At 40.7% G+C, this 22,997-nt stretch overlaps 2 protein-coding genes across 4 annotated transcripts in view; both read right to left on the reverse strand.

Annotated features, from left to right (window-relative positions):
* The window catches only part of LOC6499445 (hemicentin-2), a 68,279-nt gene that overhangs the window by 19,371 nt on the left and 25,911 nt on the right, over positions 1 to 22,997 (reverse strand). The window contains exon 2 of the mRNA XM_001954592.4: positions 21,356 to 22,148. Coding sequence (XP_001954628.3) covers positions 21,356 to 21,497 — 142 coding nt within the window. The 5' untranslated portion in view covers positions 21,498 to 22,148. The remainder of the gene's footprint in view (positions 1 to 21,355; positions 22,149 to 22,997) is intronic.
* On the reverse strand, positions 14,335 to 16,082 carry LOC6499444 (protein Daple). 3 transcript variants are annotated; one of them, XM_032449711.2, is made up of 4 exons: positions 15,800 to 16,082; positions 15,043 to 15,662; positions 14,795 to 14,944; positions 14,335 to 14,740 (listed from the first exon to the last, which is right to left on the reverse strand). In XM_032449711.2, the coding sequence occupies exons 1-4, from the start codon at positions 15,821 to 15,823 to the stop codon at positions 14,422 to 14,424; spliced, it is 1,113 nt and encodes a 370-aa protein (XP_032305602.1). In that variant the 5' UTR covers positions 15,824 to 16,082; the 3' UTR covers positions 14,335 to 14,421. The 3 variants fall into 3 exon arrangements, with proteins under 3 accessions (XP_032305602.1, XP_032305604.1, XP_001954629.1); XM_032449713.2 differs by having other exon boundaries at positions 15,043 to 15,653; positions 15,800 to 16,081; XM_001954593.4 differs by having other exon boundaries at positions 15,043 to 15,640; positions 15,800 to 16,080.

Here is a 22,997-nt window from a genome sequence, read left to right on the forward strand (position 1 = left end):
GAAACGGTACAAATCTAATTGGCAAAAATACGAAAAATATTTTGTTTCTAGATCTTAATGGACATTGATCGCAAATCGATGTATGAATCGTTTTAAGTATTCCACTCTAGACTCGGATGATTATTGGCAAAGATACAGCCTTCGCCATGGCTCATATTGGTCTCTCCATGTATTCTTCAGAACTTGGCAGAGGACCCCCAGAAAAATGATAAAAAATCTAAAAAATATTTTGTTTCCAGATTTTGATGGATATCGATGGGGAATTTATCCAAAAATCGTTTAAGGTATTCCGCTTTAGAATCGGATGATTATTGGCAAAGATACAGCATTCCCCATGGCTCATATTGGTCTTTCCATGTATTCTTCAGAACTTGGCAGAGGACCCCCAGAAAAATGATAAAAAATCTAAAAAATATTTTGTTTCCAGATTTTGATGGATATCGATGGGGAATCGATCCAAAAATCGTTTAAGGTATTCCGCTTTAGAATCGGATGATTATTGGCAAAGATACAGCCTTCGCCATGGCTCATATTGGTCTCTCCATGTATTCTTCAGAACTTGGCAGAAGACCCCCAGAAAAGTGCTTAGATTTTAGATTTATATTGATAATTTATCAATGATAAAGTTTAGGTTTTTTTGCTGATATAAATTACCGCGATTAAAATATTATGACATCGTTTTTTGAACAGCTCTCGAAATGACAAAAAATTCAAGTTTTTAGGGAGTTTTTAACACAAACACACACAAAACAAATTCAAAATCTCGGCTTGTATTCTCTGACGGGCCCAGCCACGAATCGAAGATGTGCAGCCCCTGCTGTGGACCTTGCTGCTCACCTTGCTGCAGCCCCTGCTGCAGTCCATGCTGCAGTCCGTGCTGCAGCCCCTGCTGCGGTCCGTGCTGCGGGGACTGCTGCGGTCCGTGCTGCAGTCCCTGTTGCGCTCCCTGCTGTGCACCTTGCTGTGCGCCTTGCTGCACGCCGTGCTGCACGCCTTGCTGCGCTCCTTGCTGTGCGCCTTGCTGCAGTCCGTGCTGCAAATGTTGCACACCTTGCTGCGCGCCGTGCTGCGCTCCATGCTGCGCCCCCTGCTGCACCCCGTGCTGTGCCCCTTGCTGCGCTCCCTGCTGCACTCCTTGCTGCGCTCCCTGCTGCAGTCCTTGTTGTCCGCCCAAGTGCAAGTGATCCAAACCGGGTGCGGGATCGGAGGTTGGAGGCAATGTCACAAATGTCACCTCAAGTTCGTCGCGCCCGTTGGAGAATCATCGTCAGAAAGCAGCTCAATCCAGCTAAGGCAATCAAATACACGAGAAGTCAACATCAGGCGAACTTTATTTCACTTTCCTAACGAGGGGGATTATAAGTGTGGGGATGCGAGCAGCATGCTCCCGTCAGCCATCTGCTCCCAGGGACATGTTAATGGAGACACGGATTAGGAGATGTAGCCCAGGTAAAAGTTGGTCACTCCAAGTTATGCCAGCTAGTGCAGGAGGAAACTTTTTGGCCTGTTCCAAAAATTAATTAAAATATCAGTTTCAAGTTACACGACAGAAACACAAACACACAAGAAATTACATAAGTCAGGATGAGTCAACTGCTTGGCAACCCAATTAGCTTATACCCTTAAGAAAGGTACGTAAGAAACTAAGTATATTGGAGTTAGAACTTTTAAGACTTGAACACATTTCAAGATAGTTAAATACATTTTGAATTCTAAAGTTATACTATACAAGCATTTTATATAAAATTACATTAAATATTATTAAATGGATTCGTGGCGTATGTGTCGAACGGGGCGTATGCGTAATATAGTGTTTTTGCAAATTTAGTAACTTTAGCTATTAATTTATTCAAATTTTATTTAATTTTATTCAATTTTCGATTTTTCAAATATAAATTAAATATTATATTTCCTTTTCAAACACCTATATTAACATTTCTACAATATAACAAGTATTTTTAAAGTAAAAGATTATAACAAAGTCGTAGTCCTCAGGCTGTTGTGCATATTTGGGAGCGTGTCCTTACCGGAAGTTATTTGCAGGCCGACGGCGGCAGCTGACACAACTTTGCATACTTTAATTAAACATTTTACAACGCATTTGTGCAGACAAAGTGGATTCTCGTTAAATATCTCAATGTTGCCTGCAGTCGTGTTGCACGAGTAAAAATAACTTGCCACATGCTGCTTAATCATTTCTCTTGAAACATTGCCAAGGCCTGCAGCCTTTCTTTTCCCTGCTTCCCTTTCTAGGGTGGCTTGTGCTTTGCTTTAGTTGGGCAATGGGAACTTAATTAAGGTTAATTAATACTAGAAAAACACCCAAAAACATGGAAAGGAATGGGTATGGGACAGTGGGGTATGGAGATATAGAGAGGAAGGGATATGTATATTGACAAAAGGCCAATTGGTATGCTTAAGGAGCCATCTTGCATGTGTGGGCCATCTGATCCCTTCGACTTGTGGCCCCAGAAAGGAGCCTCGTCCTGGCAACAGGAAATGAGTTTTCAAAGGCCGGAAGGCAGTAATTATGTGAGTCGCTTTGTGTCCCTCTGTGTGGACTGTTAATTGGTCTGGGAATCGACGAACCGACGAGCTGACGAGCCGTCCATACGACGACTTTACGATATTTCATAAATTGCAATTTTACGATGCCCCCAAATTGAAACCAAATTGCAGGCAGGCTCAACCTTGAAGCCTCGCTTGGCCTCCAGCCATTTGCATATCCTGTCGAGTCTTATCCCTGATGCTGCCTACCCTTGCCTCCCTCCCTTATTGGTTTGAGTACTTTGTGAGTGTCGACGTCATGTAACGTGGCAAATCCAATTTGGCCACGCCCAAAGGGGGTGGACAAGAAGGCGGTTCGCCCCACCACAGCTCAAGCCGACTCTCACAATCTCAATAAAGCAAAAAAAAAAAAAATGTATCTGAACCCAAATGCGAGCGAGGGAAAAAATGTGCCTTTGGCAAATTTGTTTTTGGTTAGAAAGCAGGCAGGCAGTGAGTGCACTGCCGAAGATATTGGATGAGCCCAGGTGCCTGGCAGAGATTCGTTCCGGGTCCACATCCGGGTAAATATTTGCCTATAAATGACTCCGGGGTCAGTAGGGGCTTTCTTTGCCTTCGGCTTAGCCTGAATTAATTAGGACTGGAGGCCCTCGAGCGCATGAAATGAATACTGGATGCATTAGATGCGATTTTCCTGCAAAAATCAACCGAAAATCGCTCAGAGGACTGCATTCTGTGATTGGCAAAATCTTTGCCAATTTCAATTTTCTATCAAACCATGACATAACAGGACTGTTAATAAATATTATATGGACGAGCTTTTCCGCAGGTCGTCCCACTTTTAATTATGCCTCCAATAATCATGACAACCGATGTTCGGTCGGGCCACTGCAATAATATTTTGCCAGCCGTCCTGATTTTGACGGCGAAGCACTTGTTTTTATGCATAAATAAATATTTTCGCTAAAATGGAAAAACCGCAGGACCAACACACGTCCTTGTATATAAAATGTAGAGCGTTATGCCTGTGTTTGGAAAAAGTGACAGGCATTAGATTTTGCTTAATAAACCCTAATAGTCTGTGGTCTCGCGCCAGAGTGTCTATCAAAAACACACCCGCTTTCAGTTGTTCTATTTTTCCATCTATCAATTATGCCCCGAGATTGAATCGGGGTGGAGAAGTTCGCATTTGCTTTCATATTATTTGGTCAAAAGCGAAAATAGCCAGAAATGACCGCAACTGTAAGCGGCGCTGGCTGGCGTAAAATGTTTTTTGTGGCTGTTTCAGTTACATTTATCGGTTTGACATTTCCAGTTTGCTAACTCACCAAGACTCAAAAATTGTAATGGTAAATGAAGCATTAATAAATGGTTTATTTTTGTATTGCACTAATTGAACTTTTCTGACAAGCTTAAAATCCCTTTTATAGTTAGGTGGATGATGACATTTTAACCCTTGAATAATTGGCTGTTTTGCATTCTATTTTTTATTTAATTTTTAGAAAATGCATTATTGATCATTCAATTGATACAAATATCAACTATTGTTTGATATTCTAAATAATTTAATTTTAACGATGGAATGGTGTGATTTAATTTGCTACCCTGATTAGACACGGCTCTTCCTTTATAATCGTTCCTTTATAAGGGGAAGCTGCATAAATTCTGTCCAAAAACTAAAAAAGCCATGACTGTGAAACAAAGTTCTTTCTATTTACTGGCGTTAATCGGACTTATTGTTGGCGGACAAGGAGGAGGGGACTGGCACAGGGAAGATTAACTTTTAATCGATAATATTTTTTGTATTGTAAGGAACTCGTAAATGGAACTGTTTGCCACAGAATTCATTATAATTTCCATTGCAACCTACAATTAGCGATATTAAAAACTTACATATGTAATTCAGATGGCCGTAGATAATTCGCGGACAAGGTAAAATTTTCAATTTGTTAAACGGAATCCAGAATAAAATATGGTTGTGTACTGTTTTCATATTCCAGTGCACGCTAAGCTTTTGTGGGTCATAATTAATGTAATTCCCCTGTGCGGATAGAGACATTATAGGTGGGTACTACGTCCATTAAACCCACACACATACCATGCAAAACATATATCCTGAGATGTATAAATAGAAGGGGGCGTGGAAGCATATGGGTCATGAAACGGCTTGATATCTTTACAACGCTCTCTACCTGTGGCTATGGTTCATCCATCATTAGTTGGACACAAAAAAAAAGGATTTTACGATGTGGTAATGGCAGCATAAAGAACTCCTGCATCGTCTATGTGTCCTGTTGTGTTGGGGAACGGGGGGTACTTTTTATGTTTTATGCCTTTTGAGCAAACAAGTTGGCGTATTTTTGAGCTAAGCTCGCAGACATAAACTGTCGGCTGCCCCTTCACTGGCACACAAACTAAGCCACAACTTCCGCAACGTGTCATTCCAGCCACCCACATCATTACGACCGCACCTACACTTTCACACACCGCCCTTGTATGTACACTCTTTGTGTGTGTGTGTGTGAGTGTGAGTGTAGTACACGCACACACGTTCGGCTAGTGCCTGTACGTGCTAAGTTGTTATGGCGCTCCTGTTCGTAACTCTCTGCTCTGTCGCATAACTTAGTTTTCCACGCTTAATACGGTTTTACGGACGCTGCCTTTGCCTCCGCAGTCCCACTCCCCTTTCCGGTCTCTGCTGCCACTGCAAATACTTTAAAACGCATAAAAATTCCGACACGTCGTAACCTCAGTGCTTTTAACAACTTCTCCCCCGGCTCATCTCGAACCGGAGCTTCGGGACCCATTCCTGTGTTCCGTTTTCGAATCCCAAGCCCGGAGTCAGCAATCAACAGCACTTTTCAACCAAAACCCGACGTGGAATGACTCTCGCTTTGTTGCAAGTCATGCACATCAAGTATAGTTGTTGGTCCTTTTTGTTATTTTTTATACCACATGCCGGGGTATAATGTATTTTAAATAAACAAATGCCACATAATAACAATGTTTTGAGATTTTAATTCTAGTCTATTCTAGTCTAATATAAAGTCTGTCTTAGAAGTCTAGAGTTAAAAGGAATATTTTAATTGAAATATTAAGTATCGCAACTCATTCTTATAATTATCATAATTATTAATAAAAATAATTTTTTTATATTAAAGAAGCTTTTCCATTTTGAAGAGTGTCTTTCTTATATTAGTCTTATTGTATTTTTAGAAACACATATCTATTAGTTAGTACCGGGTATCTCATAGTCGTTTTGTAAACTCTAATTTTTTGTCTGTAGAACGCGGTTTCCCCAGTCTGTTCCGCTGCAGTTAACCTGCAAAGTAGCGCAATTTGTTGATAGCAGGTGAAATTTCATTTGCGCGTTACACTTTTTATATCATATAAAAAAACCTCTTGACGAGGTAAAGTACCGGTGACGAACCTGCATGCGAAACCCAAAATATCTGATATCAATTTTAGTGACGATAATATGCTATATAGGTGTACAAAATTGCATATAAAAAATATTCTTGTTCGGCACGTGACTGATTTGTTTTTTGTTTTTCTTGCACGTGCCGAACAAGAATATTTTTTATATGCAATTTTGTACACCTATATAGCATATTATCGTCACTAAAATTGATATCAGATATTTTGGGTTTCGCATGCAGGTTCGTCACCGGTACTTTACCTCGTCAAGAGGTTTTTTTATATGATATCAGTTGTTTTTTTGTATATATTGATCTTCAATTATTTAAAACAGAACGCATAATATATAGAATATATATATATGGAAGTAACCTCTGGACAGGCGATTCACACAGTTAGCAATACTTTAATTGTAAGGATAAACATCAAAACTCTTTTTTTTTTAACTCTATAGATTTTGAAATTCAAGAAGGTGGAAAATTTAAAAACCTTTCCAAAGACGTAAAGAATTTTTCGATAGCTTCAGTGGCTCTGAAATTATACGTATTTTTAATTTACAAAGGTTTTGGAATTTGGTTAGTTTAAAAATTTTAATTAAAAATTTGCCCAAAAATGTATTTAAGATCCAACATTTTTTCGTAGTTGTGGGAAACCAATTTTTTTTAACAAATTAACAGATGAGAGGCCTATCCTTATGAGAGTTCCACTATATAATAAATTATAAAAAAAAAACAAAAAAGGAAAGCTAACTTCAAGCGGAGCCGAAGTTGAAATACCCTTGCAGTTAAGCAGAAGCTTATATTATTATTATATATATCGGATCCTATATAGTTGTCCGATCCTTATGAGAATTTCACCATCAACAAAATTTCTAATAAAAATATTGGAAACACCCCAAGCATCTTTAAAAATAAAAAGGTTGTGCCATTTCCGATCGTTCAGTTATATGGCAGGTATAGGATATAGTTGGCCGATTCTTATGAACATAGGATTAGATTGCCCAAAACGGAAACCATAAAAAGTCCATCATTCTAGCTTCAAAAACAACAAAGTTAAGCCAATTATCCTAATAAAATTTTGCAAATCGGATAAGATTGCCCAAAATGCAATCTGTACTAAGTTCCTTCCTTCTAACTTATAACAAAAAAAAATTTATGGCATATCCGATCAATCATATAATAAACATGTATTATATCTAAAAAAAAATGCGCAAAGATAAAAAATTAAGTTTTTCTAGTTAAACCAATTGTTGAATGTAACAATTTATTTTGGGTGTGCGATATAAAATAATAAATATTAGAAAAGTATTGGCGGAGTTGGTTTGCCTGGTTTTTTTTTAGCTTTTAATCCATGATTTGGCCCAAAACGGTGGTGGCTGCATTTATTTATATGCATTATATGCTCAGTAGGGGCATATGCAAGCGTTCTACTCATAAAATTTTGCATTCTTCTCATTAAGACATGAGACACTGAAACATACAGCAGAATTACATCAAAATTTCCCATCAAGCAAAAAAGTTCGAGATTAGCCGAGTGGAGAGTTTCTAATACGGGAGGGCCTGAGTTCTAATCCTAGTTGAGTCAATGTTTACGTTTTACTTTTTAAGCCCTTTTTTATTTGGATTTTATTTTTGAAATATTTGAAAATATCTTATGTACAAACTTTCATAAGGATGGGCCGACTATATCCTATAGCTATCATAGAACGATCGGAATTGGCATAACTTTGGTGTTTTTTAAGTTAGAAAGATGGGACTTGGTACAGATTCCATTTTGGGCAAAATAATCTTATTGGCCAAATTTCATAGGGATCGGCCAACTATATCCAATAGCCGCCATATAACTGAACGATCGGAAATGGCACAACTGCAAGGATATATCAACTTCGGCTTCGCCCGAAGTTAGCTTTCTTTTCTTGTTTTTCTTTGGGACCTCAAGATTGGTACCTCAACCGACCCGTCCGACATTTCTTTCAGAAGTTATTCAAGAAATTAGATTTTTACAGCTTTTTCAAAAAGTTGTAGAACAATAATTGCTCATATCATATGAGTCATATGACATTAACAAAAATCTCCAATTTTATTCAGTATTGCAAAGAAAAAAATATAGACAAACAGACCCACTGGCTTCATTTTAAAAAAACTGTAAAAATCGAATTTCTTGAATAACTTCTGAAAGGAATGTCGGACCGGGTCGGTTGAAGTACCAATCTTCTGAGTCTTCTCATTAAGACATGAGACACTGAAACACAAAGTAGAATTACATCAAAAGTTGCCATTAAGCAACAAAGTTCGAGTATAGCTGAGTGGAGAGCGTCGTGGTTCCTAACACGGAGGGCCTGGGTTCGAGTCCAACTTGAGTCAATGTTTACGTTTTACTTTTTTAAGCCCTTTTTTATTTGGATTTTATTTTTAAATAAATTATCTAAAATCTGAAAAGATATACTCCATATTTTTTAGGGTATAGACCAAATATATGCAGACTCCAAAAAGCAAAGTTGCCAATCAAATACACACACATGTATAAGTAAATGCAAGCTTCACAGGAGGCTGCACAAAATGGGTAGCTGCACTTACAGGACTATATCTTGAGTTAACGGATTTTGCCAGATATGAGCGATATGTCAAAAGTTGCGTCATCTCAAAAGCTATCTACACGTGCAAAAAAAAAAAGGGTCAGTCGACTAAATTTTGAAAAATAATTTTTTTTCTTAAAAAAAAAGTTTATTTTCAGTGTATTTTTTTTTGTGTACTATATAGACGTTTGGTCCCAAAGAAAGTGAAATAGATATTTAAAAACCCCTTTCAACGGTGTAAAGCTCTTTTTAATATCTTTCTTAATTATAAAGTTATGCATTTTTTCATTAACAAAGTTTTTTTAATTTTTTGACGTAAGCTTAAGGTATTTCAAAAAGTTGTAGAACAATAGTTGCTCATATGATAGTAACAAACATTTTCCAATTTTTTTCAGGATTTTTAAGATAAAAATAGTGCAAACAGACAAACCGACAAACCGACGCAAACTGGCTTCATTTTGAAGAAGAAGAAAAAATTGAATTTTTCGAATAACTTCTGAATGAAATGTTGGATCGGGTCGATTGAGGTACCAATCGACGCGTATTTAGCTCTAGAATGCGAATGCGATGTGTCCACCAGCCCCACTTTAGTGATAAAAAATTTGTTTACTTTCACCCTAATTTCTCCCAAACCAAATAACTTTTGGAATATGTTTCGACAAAAATTATCTAATTGAAACAATACCTTTCGATTGGTATATCATTCATTTAGATCGGTTGCCTACAGAAAATTTTTAATTCTTCGGCTATATATAGAGTTTCCTCGCGCACGCCTAGGCATGCAGGTCGTCACCTCGTGGACTTCCGTCCACAGTGATTTGTGATTTTTTCCACGCTCTTCTGCTCCTCCTGATGCCATCTAATGATGCTGCCAGCCCGCGGTGGGGGAATATAAGATGCAATGTGGAGAATGTGGTGCATCCTAAACACGTTTTGCATGAATAATAAACGTAATTGTTTTTTCTGTGTCACAGCCGTTGTGAGGGGGAGAGTGAAAATTATGTTGAATTAAATTTTGAATTGGATTGCTGCCAGGGGAGCGATAAATATTAAATGTATCTTTTTTTTTCAGATTCCGACATAAAAACTGAAATCATTCGCCAAAGGTAACTTTATGGTCATAAGCTTTTAATTACCCAGCTGAATTTTAGTCTGTTTTGGAATAAAGACTTAAGTCCATAAACTCTTATTGATTTTATTAAAAGTCAATCTGTGTTAAATTTATAAAGAACATGGCCAATAGAATAGCTAACAGATGGCCTAAATCTGAGCCATATTTGGACTCTCTGGAAAATTTTAAAATTGTAGCCAAGTGGCGATGACATTTATATCACTTTACCTCAATCTGTCCAATTTACCAATAAAACTCTTGAATCTCGGCTCAAAGTGCTTTAAACGGCAATCATCCAGGTGTATGTGCATGTGTGTGCGTAAAAATGTGTACACAAAATATATGCAATAGTAGTGGTGTGTGCATTTGTGTGTGATTGTTTATGCGGCAGTACTGGTGCCTTTTAACTTTTGCATAAAAACAACGCAGTCGGCAGTCAGAACTCAACAGCAGAGGAGATGGAATGGATGGATGGATGCAGGACCTGCCCAAGCCATGCCAAGCCGGGGCAAGGATGCAACTTTCAGCTGCTAAACGAAAATATAAAACACTTAACTCGACTGCAGGGGCGACAATGCTCCCGATCCCGATCCCGTTCTCCTCCTAGTCCTGATACTGCTACTGCTCCTGCAACGGCGACATTCAACTGCAGCCCAGTCTGGCACTGGCAACAATTTGATGGCATCCTCCGGTCTCTGCCCGCCTCCTCTGTCTCACCAAATGCTACCCCTGGGCTGGGCAAACAAACCCAGACACAGCCGCCCCTTTGGCTGTAAATTTGGGTCACTTTTTGGCAGCCAACAACAGTGAACCGGAAGTGCAGAAAATTTGGCCTAAAAATAACATTTATGTGTGTGCAGCTTAGCGGCGTAAAGTTTTACGAACTTGATTACGATTATGGGGCATTTAAATGAGAAAATTAACCTAATGGGTTCATACTAGCTATGTATATTTTTTGTTAGGACTATGTAAAGTGAATTTTACAAACAGAAAAAAAATATTTATGTCACTAAAGTTTACGAATTAATTTCCTTAGAGTTATTTTTATGTTTTAAGAAGAAGTATAAGATATAGAAGTATAAGAATATTAATAAACCATTTTCGGAAATTTATTTCATATAAATTTATTTTAAATGGAAAAATACAAAGCTAATAAGCTGTGGTAAGTAAAATTAATAGAAAAGGCTGAAATAAGGATATCAGGATAAAAAATCTTATCCGAAAGCATCTTCAAATATTTTGCCCCACGGTGCTTCAATAGTAAGTTCTGTTAGTGGGGCATTGAAAGTGCGGCTTTACAATGACCGAGTGGCAAGAGCCTCTGGCCAGGGACGGGGAGGACGTGAAAGGACTTCACGTGGCTTTAATAAATAACAGCTGAAGTTTAAATTGCCGTTAGCATAAATTATGAGCAGTTAGCGACGTTGCCTGCATTCAGAGGGAGACGCCTTTTTGGCTGCGAAACTTTTCTTTCCGCTCGTTTCCCTTTCCTTCCGCCACTATCCTTTCGAGTATAAGGCTCCTCCGCTCTCGATTTTATTTTTGGCAAGCATCCTTCTGAACAGCCAGAGGAGCTAGCTAGTGCTACTCTCCTATGCATCAGAGTGTGCATAAATACATATATATTTGTGCCGGCCAAAAAACACAAGATGAAAAGTTAGCGGCGCAAAGTGAGATTTCAATTTGGCCGACTCGCGTTTTATGGCTGGGAGGAAACATTGCCTCGAACTCATAAAGCATTTCCGGCACTCGTGAATCGGTTGGGGCCCTCGAGGCTTTTGTCCCCGCAGCTAGCTACCCCAATATTGTGGCATGATGTTTGGAGCTAAAGTTGTTTGCTTTTCTTTCTCCTTTCTACTTTTTTGTGTTTTTTGGCCGCAAAGCCGAAAGCCTTAGAAAATGGAACGCCGTATAGCTACTTCCTGCTTCCTGCATCCTCGGCCTGCCATTATATCCACCTTCAAGTATACACTTGCAAAAAAATACACTTTTTATGATTAAATTATTAAAAAACAAGTAAGGAAAGCTAACTTGAGGCAAAGCCGAAGTGGATATACCTTTGCAGGAAATTATTATTAATTGTACAAATCAATACAATTTCTTTCGATTAAATCGTTATTGAAATGATTGTTTACTTTTTTTCAAAATGTTTCTACAAATAAAATAAAAATAATTCATAATAATTCCAGCCTATTGAACATGTGAAGTAAACATGTTACATTCTTTTGAGATAAAAGAAATAAGCTCTTGTCTTTGTGACCTCTTAATTGTATGTTAAGTATGCAAATTATAACAGTGTAATAGAAGCTCCAAGCTCTTTCGAGGCATACCTTCCTTACTGCCGGGTTTTGTCTCACTTTCGAAGCAGCAAGTACACATTTCCCTCACAATCGTTTGGCAGCGAATAAAAGAAATCCCCAACAGCTCACCACACGGCTTCCATAACCAGAGTCCAAAGTGAGTTTGTTTGTTGTGGTGCTGCATGGTGGGAGTTGGGCAGAGTATGTTGTTAGTGGGTAGAATGGCTTCCATGGAATGCACCGACCATGACAGGGCACATGGCCCAGAGCCCAGCATGGAATAAGGCATTCGAGCCGAGGGGTGTCTGGCGTGCCTGTGTGTAAGTGCATTCCTCCAAAAACATTTGAATGCCAAGTATTCAAAGCAGCGACAGGAGTTCTGTTCATATGAATATCGAGGCTGGTGACTGCGGGCCATCCGCATACGAGCTCCATACCATGCATATATCCATATTTCATTCAACGTTTTAAGCCCGGCACAGTTGAATGAATGGCAAACACTTAATTTAATGAATATTGAACCAGTTATTCTATCAACGAGATTTACTTGAATGGCAAAGTGGAACCTAAATGGCATTCCAGCCCCCGACAGTGCTATATGCATCCCAGCCCTACCCACATGTTTAAACTGTCAACTATGTAACTGACAGGACACCAAATTGAAACAAAATAAAAGTAACATCGAGTGAGAAGAAGCATTCTTTTTACTCTTATTTCAAGGATAACCCGTTTGCTACGGCATTGAAGTTTAATTTTTTACTTAACTATCAAATAATTGTAATGAAATCTTCTTTAGTAATTTAACCTTTAAGCATAGTTTTTAAGAGCCTATAAAGTTTACTAAATAACCTTTGTTAGAGTATCAGAGAAAAAATGTAAATATGGGGATTGTTTTTATTTCGATTGCAATCATCGGCAGAAACAGTGGCACAATAAATATAACAATTGAAACGGCAAATACCCTGAATAGGAATTCGTATATACGCTCGAAATGAAAATCTCTAATAAAAAAAGACGTTTCCATTACTGCGATTTAATCGTCAGGACAAAGGACAAAAACACACATACTCCCACATAGATACAGTAAGAGATAGATACAGATAGAAAACAGGAGGAAACCGAGGTGAAAAGCAATCCTGCTGCTGCTGCGGTCTTTGCCGAGTGGCAAGGATGAGTCCTGTGATACGATTTCAGTTGCCTGCTATTATTTCAATTGTTGTTGTTTATATTCATTGGATTCTCCCATTTCTATCCCCCTGCCCTTTCCCGTATAGGATTATTATGAGGATTTTATGGGAATTGCACAATCGGACTGAAGAGTGACCATAAAATATTTCCCGCCGCCCACCGCAGATATCAATTTTTACTGCTGACAATATTAGCCCGACATAATTATCAATCTTTATGGCCCGAACGGAAATGGTCAACAATAAAATGCCGAACGTAGATCTGTGATAACGAATGTCCTCGGCCGCCGAAAGGATGTCGTCCTTGCACCGAAAATGTTGTAACACATGTGTGCACGTCCTGATAAAATTAGCAATTCGAAACTGTTCGCCAGGAAGGGGTTGCCTGGGGCGGTGTTGGTGGTTTCTGGGAGTCGGTGAAACGTTGATGGGATGGGTGGATGGAAGGATGTGGCAGGGGTGAAAGGAAACCTGATATTAGCAGCAGATATATTCATGTCGACTGCTGTCGGGCGGAAAGTCATAGCGCAGCCAACGGGGCGGATGAGTGCTGCAGTCTCTCAACAGGAGTCTGAGGACGGGGCTGTTTTGTGGTATATCCACCTCATGGCCGGAGCCACGCCCCCGTACGACCAACGCCCATCAGATGGTGTCGCCACAACGCGGCCCAGCGCGTGTCGAAGCATCTCAGTCGGAAAATGGGTGACAATTCATGACAGGGCATGAGCACTGCGCGTAATTTGCATATACGGTCGGTTCGTTTCGATGGTCCAATGGTTGGTTGAGCTGGCCTCCTTCTACCCACTCACTCCCCACTCCCAATATACATTTTTTTTTCGGCGTCCATGAGCCACAAAATTCTCTGGTGAATTGGGCGGGGCATTTTTGGCTTTGACTTCCCTGCACTTAGCCATGTAGCTTCATAGGATGTTCCATCCGTTCGCAGTGCACATTGTGCTTAATATTCCCTTTTCTATGCATTTTACACGAAAACTGCCCAAAATGAAAACCTCTCTCATACACATTTTAAATGCAAATGACACCCAATGGAGGACAGATAGTTGGATAGTTGGCCCGAGACGGTTTGGGGGGACAGCCCTTTCTTTGTGGCTCGGGAGTTTGCAGATTAAAAGCGAAATTAGTTTTCCTCTAATAAGCCAATCCGGCCGGGGTGAAATCAGTTAGTTGGCAGCGTGAATTTCAATTAAAGTGGGAAGGAATTTAGAATAAATAAGCTTTAAGGCAGTTTAAGGCTTTAATGTTATACAGAGTACACCTTCTATACTGAGAATTTTATTTGTCTATTACTCTAGGCAAGACTCTCTACCGCTTCCTGAGACGTTTGTTTTTCTTGTTTATATGTTTCTTCCACTTTCTCCAGTATTTCTGGATCTTGGAGGCGGCGCGGTTCATTGTGAAGAGCACGATGCGGTTCTGGCGCCTCTTGGCCTCCTCCTCCTCTCGCTTAACCACAATCTCCTTGTAGACCCTCTCCACCTTCCGGAATCCAACCATGAACTCATCCAGCTCCTTTTTGGCTGCCTTAGACTCCTCCATCAGCTCAATGTTCTCAATCATCTTTTCGCCAATGGTGTGGTCGTATTTTTTGATAAGAGCCTGCAGCTGCAGGATCAGCTTGTTCCTGGATTGGGAGAGGACTCAAGAATTCTTATCGAAAATGGAAATTAGAACTCACTTTTCTTCGCGTAGATTTTTTTCTAGCTTCTGATAGGCCTTGGTTGAGATTTCGTAGTTCTTGCGAGTGTTTTCGATCTCCCCCTCGAGTTCGGCCTGACGTTCGAGACTGGCCTTCTTGCTGTTCCGAACCATTCGAGTACAGCGATCACTGGGTGGTAGGAGGTTTGATAATTAGACAGTTGAAGTAACCAACCCTATTCTAACTAATCATCCAAACTAACTAATAGTCCTGCCTAAGCCACTCACACTTCCTTCTGAATTCTCTCGTTCTTCTCACGCTTTTTCTTCAGCATCATATCCTCATAGTTCTTCAGATAGGCCTCCTGGGCGGCAACGCGCCATCGAAGTGCCACCTTCTGCTCCTGGATCTTGCGACGAATGGCCTCCACTTGCTCCGTGACCACCTGGTTCTCCTTGTACATGGCATGCAACTGGCGCTCCTGGTGGATCGCGTCGGTTGATGTCTGGTACAAACGATCCTTGGCCAAGTCGTAGAGCAACTCGAAGGCCTTCAGCAACTTCTTTTCGTTCTCGTTCATGTGGTTATAGTAGCGCGGGAAGAGGTGATACATCCGGCAGTTGCGCTGAAAGAAGTCGATGATCTGGATAATGCCATGATCCATCAGGGGTGGTCGCTTCTCCCGCAGGATAAAATGACGGCGTCGCACAAAGGATTGTATGAGACGGACTGCAGGCTCGAATTCAGTGCCGTTCAGGACCTGGGCCACGTGTGAGGAGTGTTCCAGCAATTTAGGCAGGATAAGAGAGATCTTAACCCTCTCGATCGCCTCGGCCAGGACACCCATGACACAACCGATCTGAGTCACGCGCACAGTTGCAAAATCTGTTGGAGAAGTCTTGAAAGTCTTTATGAACAAACATTTTCAGTAAATTTTCCCCCATTAAAGAAGTGGATTTTTTATTAAGCTTTAAGATCTAATACTACATCACAACCTTTATATTTTTTTGTCAATAAAGAATGAACCACGATAGTATCTCTCACCATGTTGGGCCATTTTGATGTCATTCTTCTTCTCCACCGGCATCGCCTTGCCCCGCATCATCTCTGTCAAACTCATCTTGGTGTTTACGTTTTTTAACAAGTCTCATGTGAAGCAATATTTTTTTTATTTTTATTTTTAATGGGCTTAAGGACTACGCGAGCGTCATTTGTTTAATATTTGTTCGTGTGACTGTCTTTTTTGTTTGTTTTTTGGAGCTTTGTTTTTGTGTATATCGGTGTGTATATGTTTCAGTTCTGAACTAAAACTCACAGCTGCACTTTGACGGAAGTTAGCCCTGTTACCCTGATCCCCTAAACGATGAAGCCGATTTATGTACAAAATATCGCATATTTACAAAACGAGAGCCCCAGAACATCTATCTGGCGCTGAAGTCCGCTTTGCTGAGCTAAAAACTTGCTCAAGTGGAAGCTCTTGTTTGGACTCGAATCAAGTTGACATTACATGGCGTGTTTCAGTTTTCAGCTTTCAGTCGCGGACTCCGGGCAAACTTTCTAAACAAATGCCCCGGAATTTGTGACTACAAATGCAGCGTTTCCTGCTCGATGTTAGCTGCACTATGGATTCTCCTTTTTTTTTTTGGATTTTTTGCTATGCTGCGCTGGTTTGTTCCGCTGTGTTGCCAAAAATTTATGGCTAACAATATTTTTGCCCGGCAAAAGACGAGCTCACAGCAAATGGCAAACAACTTGCATCGAGTCACAGGCAAAGCACCTAAATAAACAAATGCGTGGAGTTTCACGGGCGGATCCCAGAGGGGGGCCTTAACGGGTTCCAAAAGGGGCTGGCTGGGTTGGCCAGAACAGTGCCGGGGGCGTAATTTGTATGCACAATGCGAACAGGCTCCGTCTCCGCCTGTGAATCCGCATCGAGCAGCATGCGCCAGTGAACTCTTTGGGTTTTATCTTTATTCGCCATGTTTTATCTTTTCACTACACTTCAATGGGGAGGGGTCACGCTCCAAGGACACGAAGCTGGTAATGGCAAAAAGGATTCAGGGGCAATTATTTAAAATAATTAATCAACTCCTAATTATAAAATGCTTATTATTATTGAAGCATACTTTGTGATTTATCATTGATTTTAATGTGTTTTTTTTTTGCATTAATCTACTCCAAAGTCATTCAAATGGTACTTGATTGTGTATGAGTGTCCTTAATATGGTAAGGATAATTAATGAAGCATAATTAGTGATTTTTGAAATTTAGCTACTATGATTTTAATAATATTTTTTTGACTGGTAATCAGGATACTTTTTCCAACTTTATTTTCCACAAAGTACTTAAATATACTGTTCAGATTTTTAATTAAATTTTTTAAATAAAATCCTTAGACATTTTTGGCGAAAGTGTAGAGCAGTTTCGTTGATGAGGCACTCGACTTGCATTTTTGTATCGCATTTTTTGTGATAGCCGTCGCAGTCGTTGTGCGCTTATTGCATTTGTCTCGATTCGTTTGGCTCGCACAAAAACAAATTGCCGGAAGTATGCAAATGCATGATGCAGCTTATCAGATATTGTTTGGGAGCCGGAGCTCTGTTCGTTGTTCCCCTGAATCCGATGGCGGTATAGGCGGGAACTGAATAAGGGGACGATGGTGGGACGACGCTCATTTGCCTTGCAAAAGGCGCGCCTCCTGCAAGCAACCGGCAAACAACCATTGGGCAAAAGCAAATAACTTTCAGAGACAGTGTACAGAGATCCCGACCCCTAAAAAAATATCAAACAATAAAACAGGAAGAAACTAAAAATTGGGAATTGAACTGTCAGCTGCAGCTGGAGGGGGAAATTAAAATTGAATTATATTTGCACTTTGTGCAAAAGATCCATCAGATCGCTGCATCAAGCGAGATAAAAATTAATTGAAATGTTGTGCCAAAGGGTGGCGGGGCAGAACCAGTTGGGTGGACTATAATTAGATATTTATGGAGAAAATACTATAGCAGACCTTGTTCTGGGCTAAATTATTACGTTGGCGAGGGGCGGACGATGTCATTTATCAAACCCGAACTTTCTGACATTTATGCACTGTGACAAGAAAGGACAATCACTGGGCGGCAGGCAGTGGGCCCGGCAAAGTTTCCTTTCGACAGTTGACATATTTTCTTTCGGTTTCGGTTCTCCTACATGACTATTTGATATTTCCATATTTCCTAGGACGTCCTCGTAGCTTGGCCCTATTGATAAATGATGCTGATGGATTTTTATTGCCAAGGGCTCTTTTTGGGATGGACAAGGATACCAGATAGCTGAATTTTTCTAGGGCCGGATTGGGGTGTGAGCCACATGTATGACACGCCGTTGGCCAACTGCTTATCAACGGTTTAGCGCGGCTTGTGTGTCTGACAGGTGAATAAAAGCAGCTGTCAACACTTTTTTATCCCTATGTGCGTGTTAGGGATGGTAGCGGGTGGGTGGAAACTGAGAGTCCATTAATATTGATATAGAATGTATTGATTTTGCTGCTTGTTTTTTTGCTGCCAAGGCTAAGATTAATGCTTAACACGGTCGGCAAACAAGCATTTGAATAAGCCTTCAGGGAGCTCTCGAAACACTCGGCTCTCGGAAGTCGGAACTCGGCTAGAATCGAAATGCCAGCAATTAGCTTTTAGCCAAAGCACTTGGCAGGCCGGTAAGCTTATTAAATATAAATTGCATAGTCATCCATCAAAAATCTCCAAGGAGCAGAGATGAAGGGGCGGCTGAAGGAAATCAGAAGGCAAATTGAGAAACAACTTGGATGCCAATTGGCCAAATCCGAATGCATTTTACGGTCACAAAATCAATTCAATGGCTCGACAAGATGCTCGCTTTATGTCGGACGATGCACTTCTCCCCTTCCGTGCCTTCTGACTGAAAATTTTATGTTTAATTTATTGATACACTCAGCTGGCAATAAAAATTGATGGCAAAAACACATTTACACACACACAGCGGATGAGAGCTGTGCCATAAGGGGGAGGAGCTGGGCCATAATTTTTCATTTCATTGTTTTGTTTCGCAGCAGCCGTGGGAAAATGCGCGGCGGCGGATAAGGCCGAAACAAAAAGCATCCAAAGTAGCAAACGACGAGCCAGAAAAAAGGCCAGAGCCAAAGAAAAACGAGGAAAATTCTTTTCTATGCGAGACAGAGAGAGAGAGAGAAATTCATGGAAATGCCTGACGGAACTGGAAGCGAATTTTTGTGATATTTATTTGCTGTGCCAGGAACAAGGCAAAAAAAAAAAAAGGATAAACTGAGAACTGTATGCTGCGAGTTGGGCGAACTGCAATAAAACCCAAACAGACAAAACAGACGGAAATGAAAGCAAAGAAATAATGTCCCCGGCTCCATTTTCAGTTTCAGTTTTCCCACGAAGGCAAAAACGAAAGTGGAAAGTTTTCGCCCAAAAAGATGCCAAGTTGAGGAAACCGAGAAACTAAAACCGAAATCGGGAACGACGCAGCGCTGTTGATTTTATTTTTATTGCCATAATTTATACATGCTCGAATCCGAGGCGGCGGGGCAACGGGGCGAATACGCAACGCACTCCCCAGCAGCTGCACATTATGAGAAGGCCTTGATAGTACTTAAGTCCTGGCCATGGATTTATTCCTTTTAAAGGCAAATCGAAAGAGCGGGCCACTGCAAATCATTTTTAAATGCTTACAAATTTCCAACACAATTTACAACTTAAATAAATTTACTGGCACTGCTGGCAAGTCGGAAGGGAACCGCCCAGAAACCAGAAAAGTTATGAAAAATGTTGAGGAGCGGAAAGCAAAGCACAGCAAATGGAAAATAAATCAATCTTACACTCAAAGTTGGCCGGCGGTTGTGGGTGGTTGGGTTGCTCCGAAGACCGCAGTAGAGTAGAAACAGGAAATTCAATAAAGTTTAAGAATTTTGAAAATATTACAGCAAACCTCCGGCAACGGCAACTACAGGTGCAGCTGCATCTGGGAATGTGCTCGAATAACATTTTACTATTTGTATAGTGAGACGGGGAACTCTTAATGGCTTCACTAGCTTACCTCTCCCCATTAGTTACCGTTGCCTGATCATTTACAATTCACCATTTTTCAGCGCCAGTGAATTATGTTTTCCATGCTTGCCGTTTCTATGCCATTTTGCAAGGCATTTCCTATGGTTTCCGGGCACTCGCGGGCCATGGCCCATTTGTGGGTTTTGAGGCTTTGGGCGACAGCAGTAAGTACGCTAATAGCTTCTTATGACAGCAACGAGCCAGAATCATGCGAAAATTCAATTCCACAGAATTTTCTCTTCCGCAGAATGATGCATGATACTAAGCCTGGTCGTATTTTTCCAGTTTCATTAATTGATTCTCTATGTGATGGAGTCACGAAACGAATAAATCGAACTTTAATTTCACCTTTATATGCTGTAATATCCCTCAATGGGAAACCCAATTTATATGAAAATGACAGAATCCCCTCAATGGTCTGTTATAAAAGCACTGTCAGACACAAGTGCTTGGACTGCAGGTCCTTTCACACATGGCCCCAAGGATGGGGTGAGTTTTGATGGACTGACGCTTCAACTTAATATGAGAATTTTCGCTCAAACAGACTAAAAAAACTGAACTAAGTGAGTGAAATTGTTTTGACATTGAACGGCAAAAAAGGAGACAACAATTGAAACAAATTACGGAGGGTGGGGATTGCGATTGAATCGATTGTTGGCAGCGTGTTAACAAAACCACTTTATGCAGTTCATTGAAAGCACTCCCTGGCCCTTGTTCATATTTTTAAAACTTTTTTATCAACGTTTTTTATACTCTTGCAGAGCAATTAACGAGCACACACGGACACACACGGTGGGGGATCATAATTGTTGTCCCCGGCAACTGAAGAGTCATGCAACAACAATGCCGGCAACGCCAACAACTACAATGCTAACAGTTGTAAATTCGAAAATTTCAAGAGGTGCCACATGGGGCAGACAGGGCAAGGTGAAGCCCGGGCTGGGAGAACATCTGTTCCAGCCAGGCGGCACTCGTTCATTTTTAATGTATGCAACTGCAATTGAGCCGCCTCGGTCTGAAGAGCCTGTGTCGAGTACTTTCCCACCGCACACGGCACACCTTACTTTTGTATCTCAAACTTTCTGCCTCAAAATGTAGATGGATGAAACTGTATTTTAATTTTATATTTAGAAAATTAAGTTTCAAATGAAAAAGTTTATTATAAGTTCAAAAACTTATCTTTAAAGTGTTGGCTATTAGTATTTTTACATAAAGTTTGTATCACATTCAGAAATTTACTCTTAGTTTTTGCAAATATTATATAATATTTTTTAATACGAAATGTAACCCATATTTTAAGGAAAATGTTCTATGAATTATTTAAAACTTGTAACTATGGCCAGGTAAGACTACTTTTTCAAGAGCATTTTGGGATGGCCTGGGCTTTTACATTGTATTCGAAGGCTGAGGATAGTGAGTCATTGAAAGGCTAATTGAATATGAGCCGATGGGGTAACCGAGGAGATGCTGAGATATGGTCGGGATCTAGGAGATTAATTTTGGAGGCACTTACCAATTGTCAGGCAGAGGATGCCACCGAGCAGCAGATGCGTCAGCTGGGCGCCTTGCTGGAGGAGCCGCGTCCTCGATTCCAGTGTTTGCATTTCGGATCGACTGCGAGTGCGACTGCAACGGCGACTTTTCCAGGAGTACATCCCCTCCCGCGGGGGGAGAATGTTCACTTACGCGGAAATAATGCACAGCTCGGCACTTTCACTGGCTTTTGCTGGATGCGGGATGCGGTGGATCTGGCGTTGAGTGGGGTGGTGTGTGGGCGGTGCGATATGCGAACGCATTTAACACCTCCCCGGATTCTGTGTCGAACTGCCGACGCGGCGTATACGCAACGTGGATGCGTGAATGGGGCGGGAAACGCGAAGACTCTCCCTTGTCTTTGTGCAAACGTTCACAATTTTACTTTCCACTGCCTCCGCTGACAGTTTGTCAAATAATAGTTTTCCGTTTCTGCTGTCTTTTATTGTTTTGGGACGAGCTGTGACGGAGAGCCGGAGTTTTTATGGCCAATTTTATTGCACTGAAATCGCGCTGCTGTTCATAATTTGTTTAATATTTCTTTTCGCGTCAGTTCATTTCGCTTGCCATTTGGCATTTGTCTTTAAATGTGATTTTTCCACCGGTGACCATCAATAAACGTTGGCTCTGGGCCATACTCACTGCTCCCTCTCTCGCTGGGCGAAAAGCAACATCTGTCTGCGGCTCCAAGTCCCTATCCCTCTCCTACTGATTCCGATCGGATTTTGGTCTGTTTTCCGCTTTTTTGTGCTGTGTTTGCTTAGCGCATTTATCTGAAATTAAACAAAAGGCAATCGGGCTTTTTAATGTTCCGTTAATAGAGAATCGATTTATTTTAGACTGCTAAATGCCAAGTGATTTACTATCCCCCTGTGAGTGTGTGGCAGTTAGTATCTATGTATGTGTGGGCAGTGCCTCTCACATGTGTTGTTATTGTAGATAATTGCTTTTGGCCTGTTCGGTGCGGAATTCGTGTTTAGTTTAGCGCTCAATTAATTATCTCAAGTTTTGCCATTTGCCGGCTTAGGTTGGCGCGAATTGGCCCGGGGCCACATGGCCACGCGATTTGTATTCAATGTGCCAAATTACTCCCCCGAACATCTCAAACAGTTGTCAATTAATTCAGTTCTCAACCCGTTTCTGAGTCAGCCAATCCCAGCTGCCATTAAACTTAAATGCGGCTAAAATGTTACAATCTTCGAAGACAAGACAAAGTTTGGAAAACATGAATAGCATATGTTTTAATACGTAGGTTCTACACTTAAATTTTTCTTTAGTAAACATCCTACTGGCGTGCCTTGATATTCGTTCGCTTTAAGACCTCATACCCCTCCAAAAAACTATCGTCTATACTTCGCTTGGATTTACTTGGGTAATTTTTCATAGAATTTTTCGTGTCGGCAGCAGCTGGCTCCGGCAAAGTGGCACACGACTGACGCTCTTCGGGGCGCGCACGAAAAAAAAAAGACAAACACAAATTTATCTTCATAATTTTCCACACGTTACTGGCAACTCATCTGCATAAGCACGCACACACACACTCTGGCATACAGACACACACATGCGACGTTGTATGCAACGCTGCAAAAGTGAAAGGCGGAGGCAGTAATGCTGAAAGTACA

The sequence above is a fragment of the Drosophila ananassae genome, chromosome 2L (assembly GCF_017639315.1).
Source record: "Drosophila ananassae strain 14024-0371.13 chromosome 2L, ASM1763931v2, whole genome shotgun sequence".
NCBI classification, from domain to species: Eukaryota; Metazoa; Arthropoda; class Insecta; order Diptera; family Drosophilidae; genus Drosophila; species Drosophila ananassae.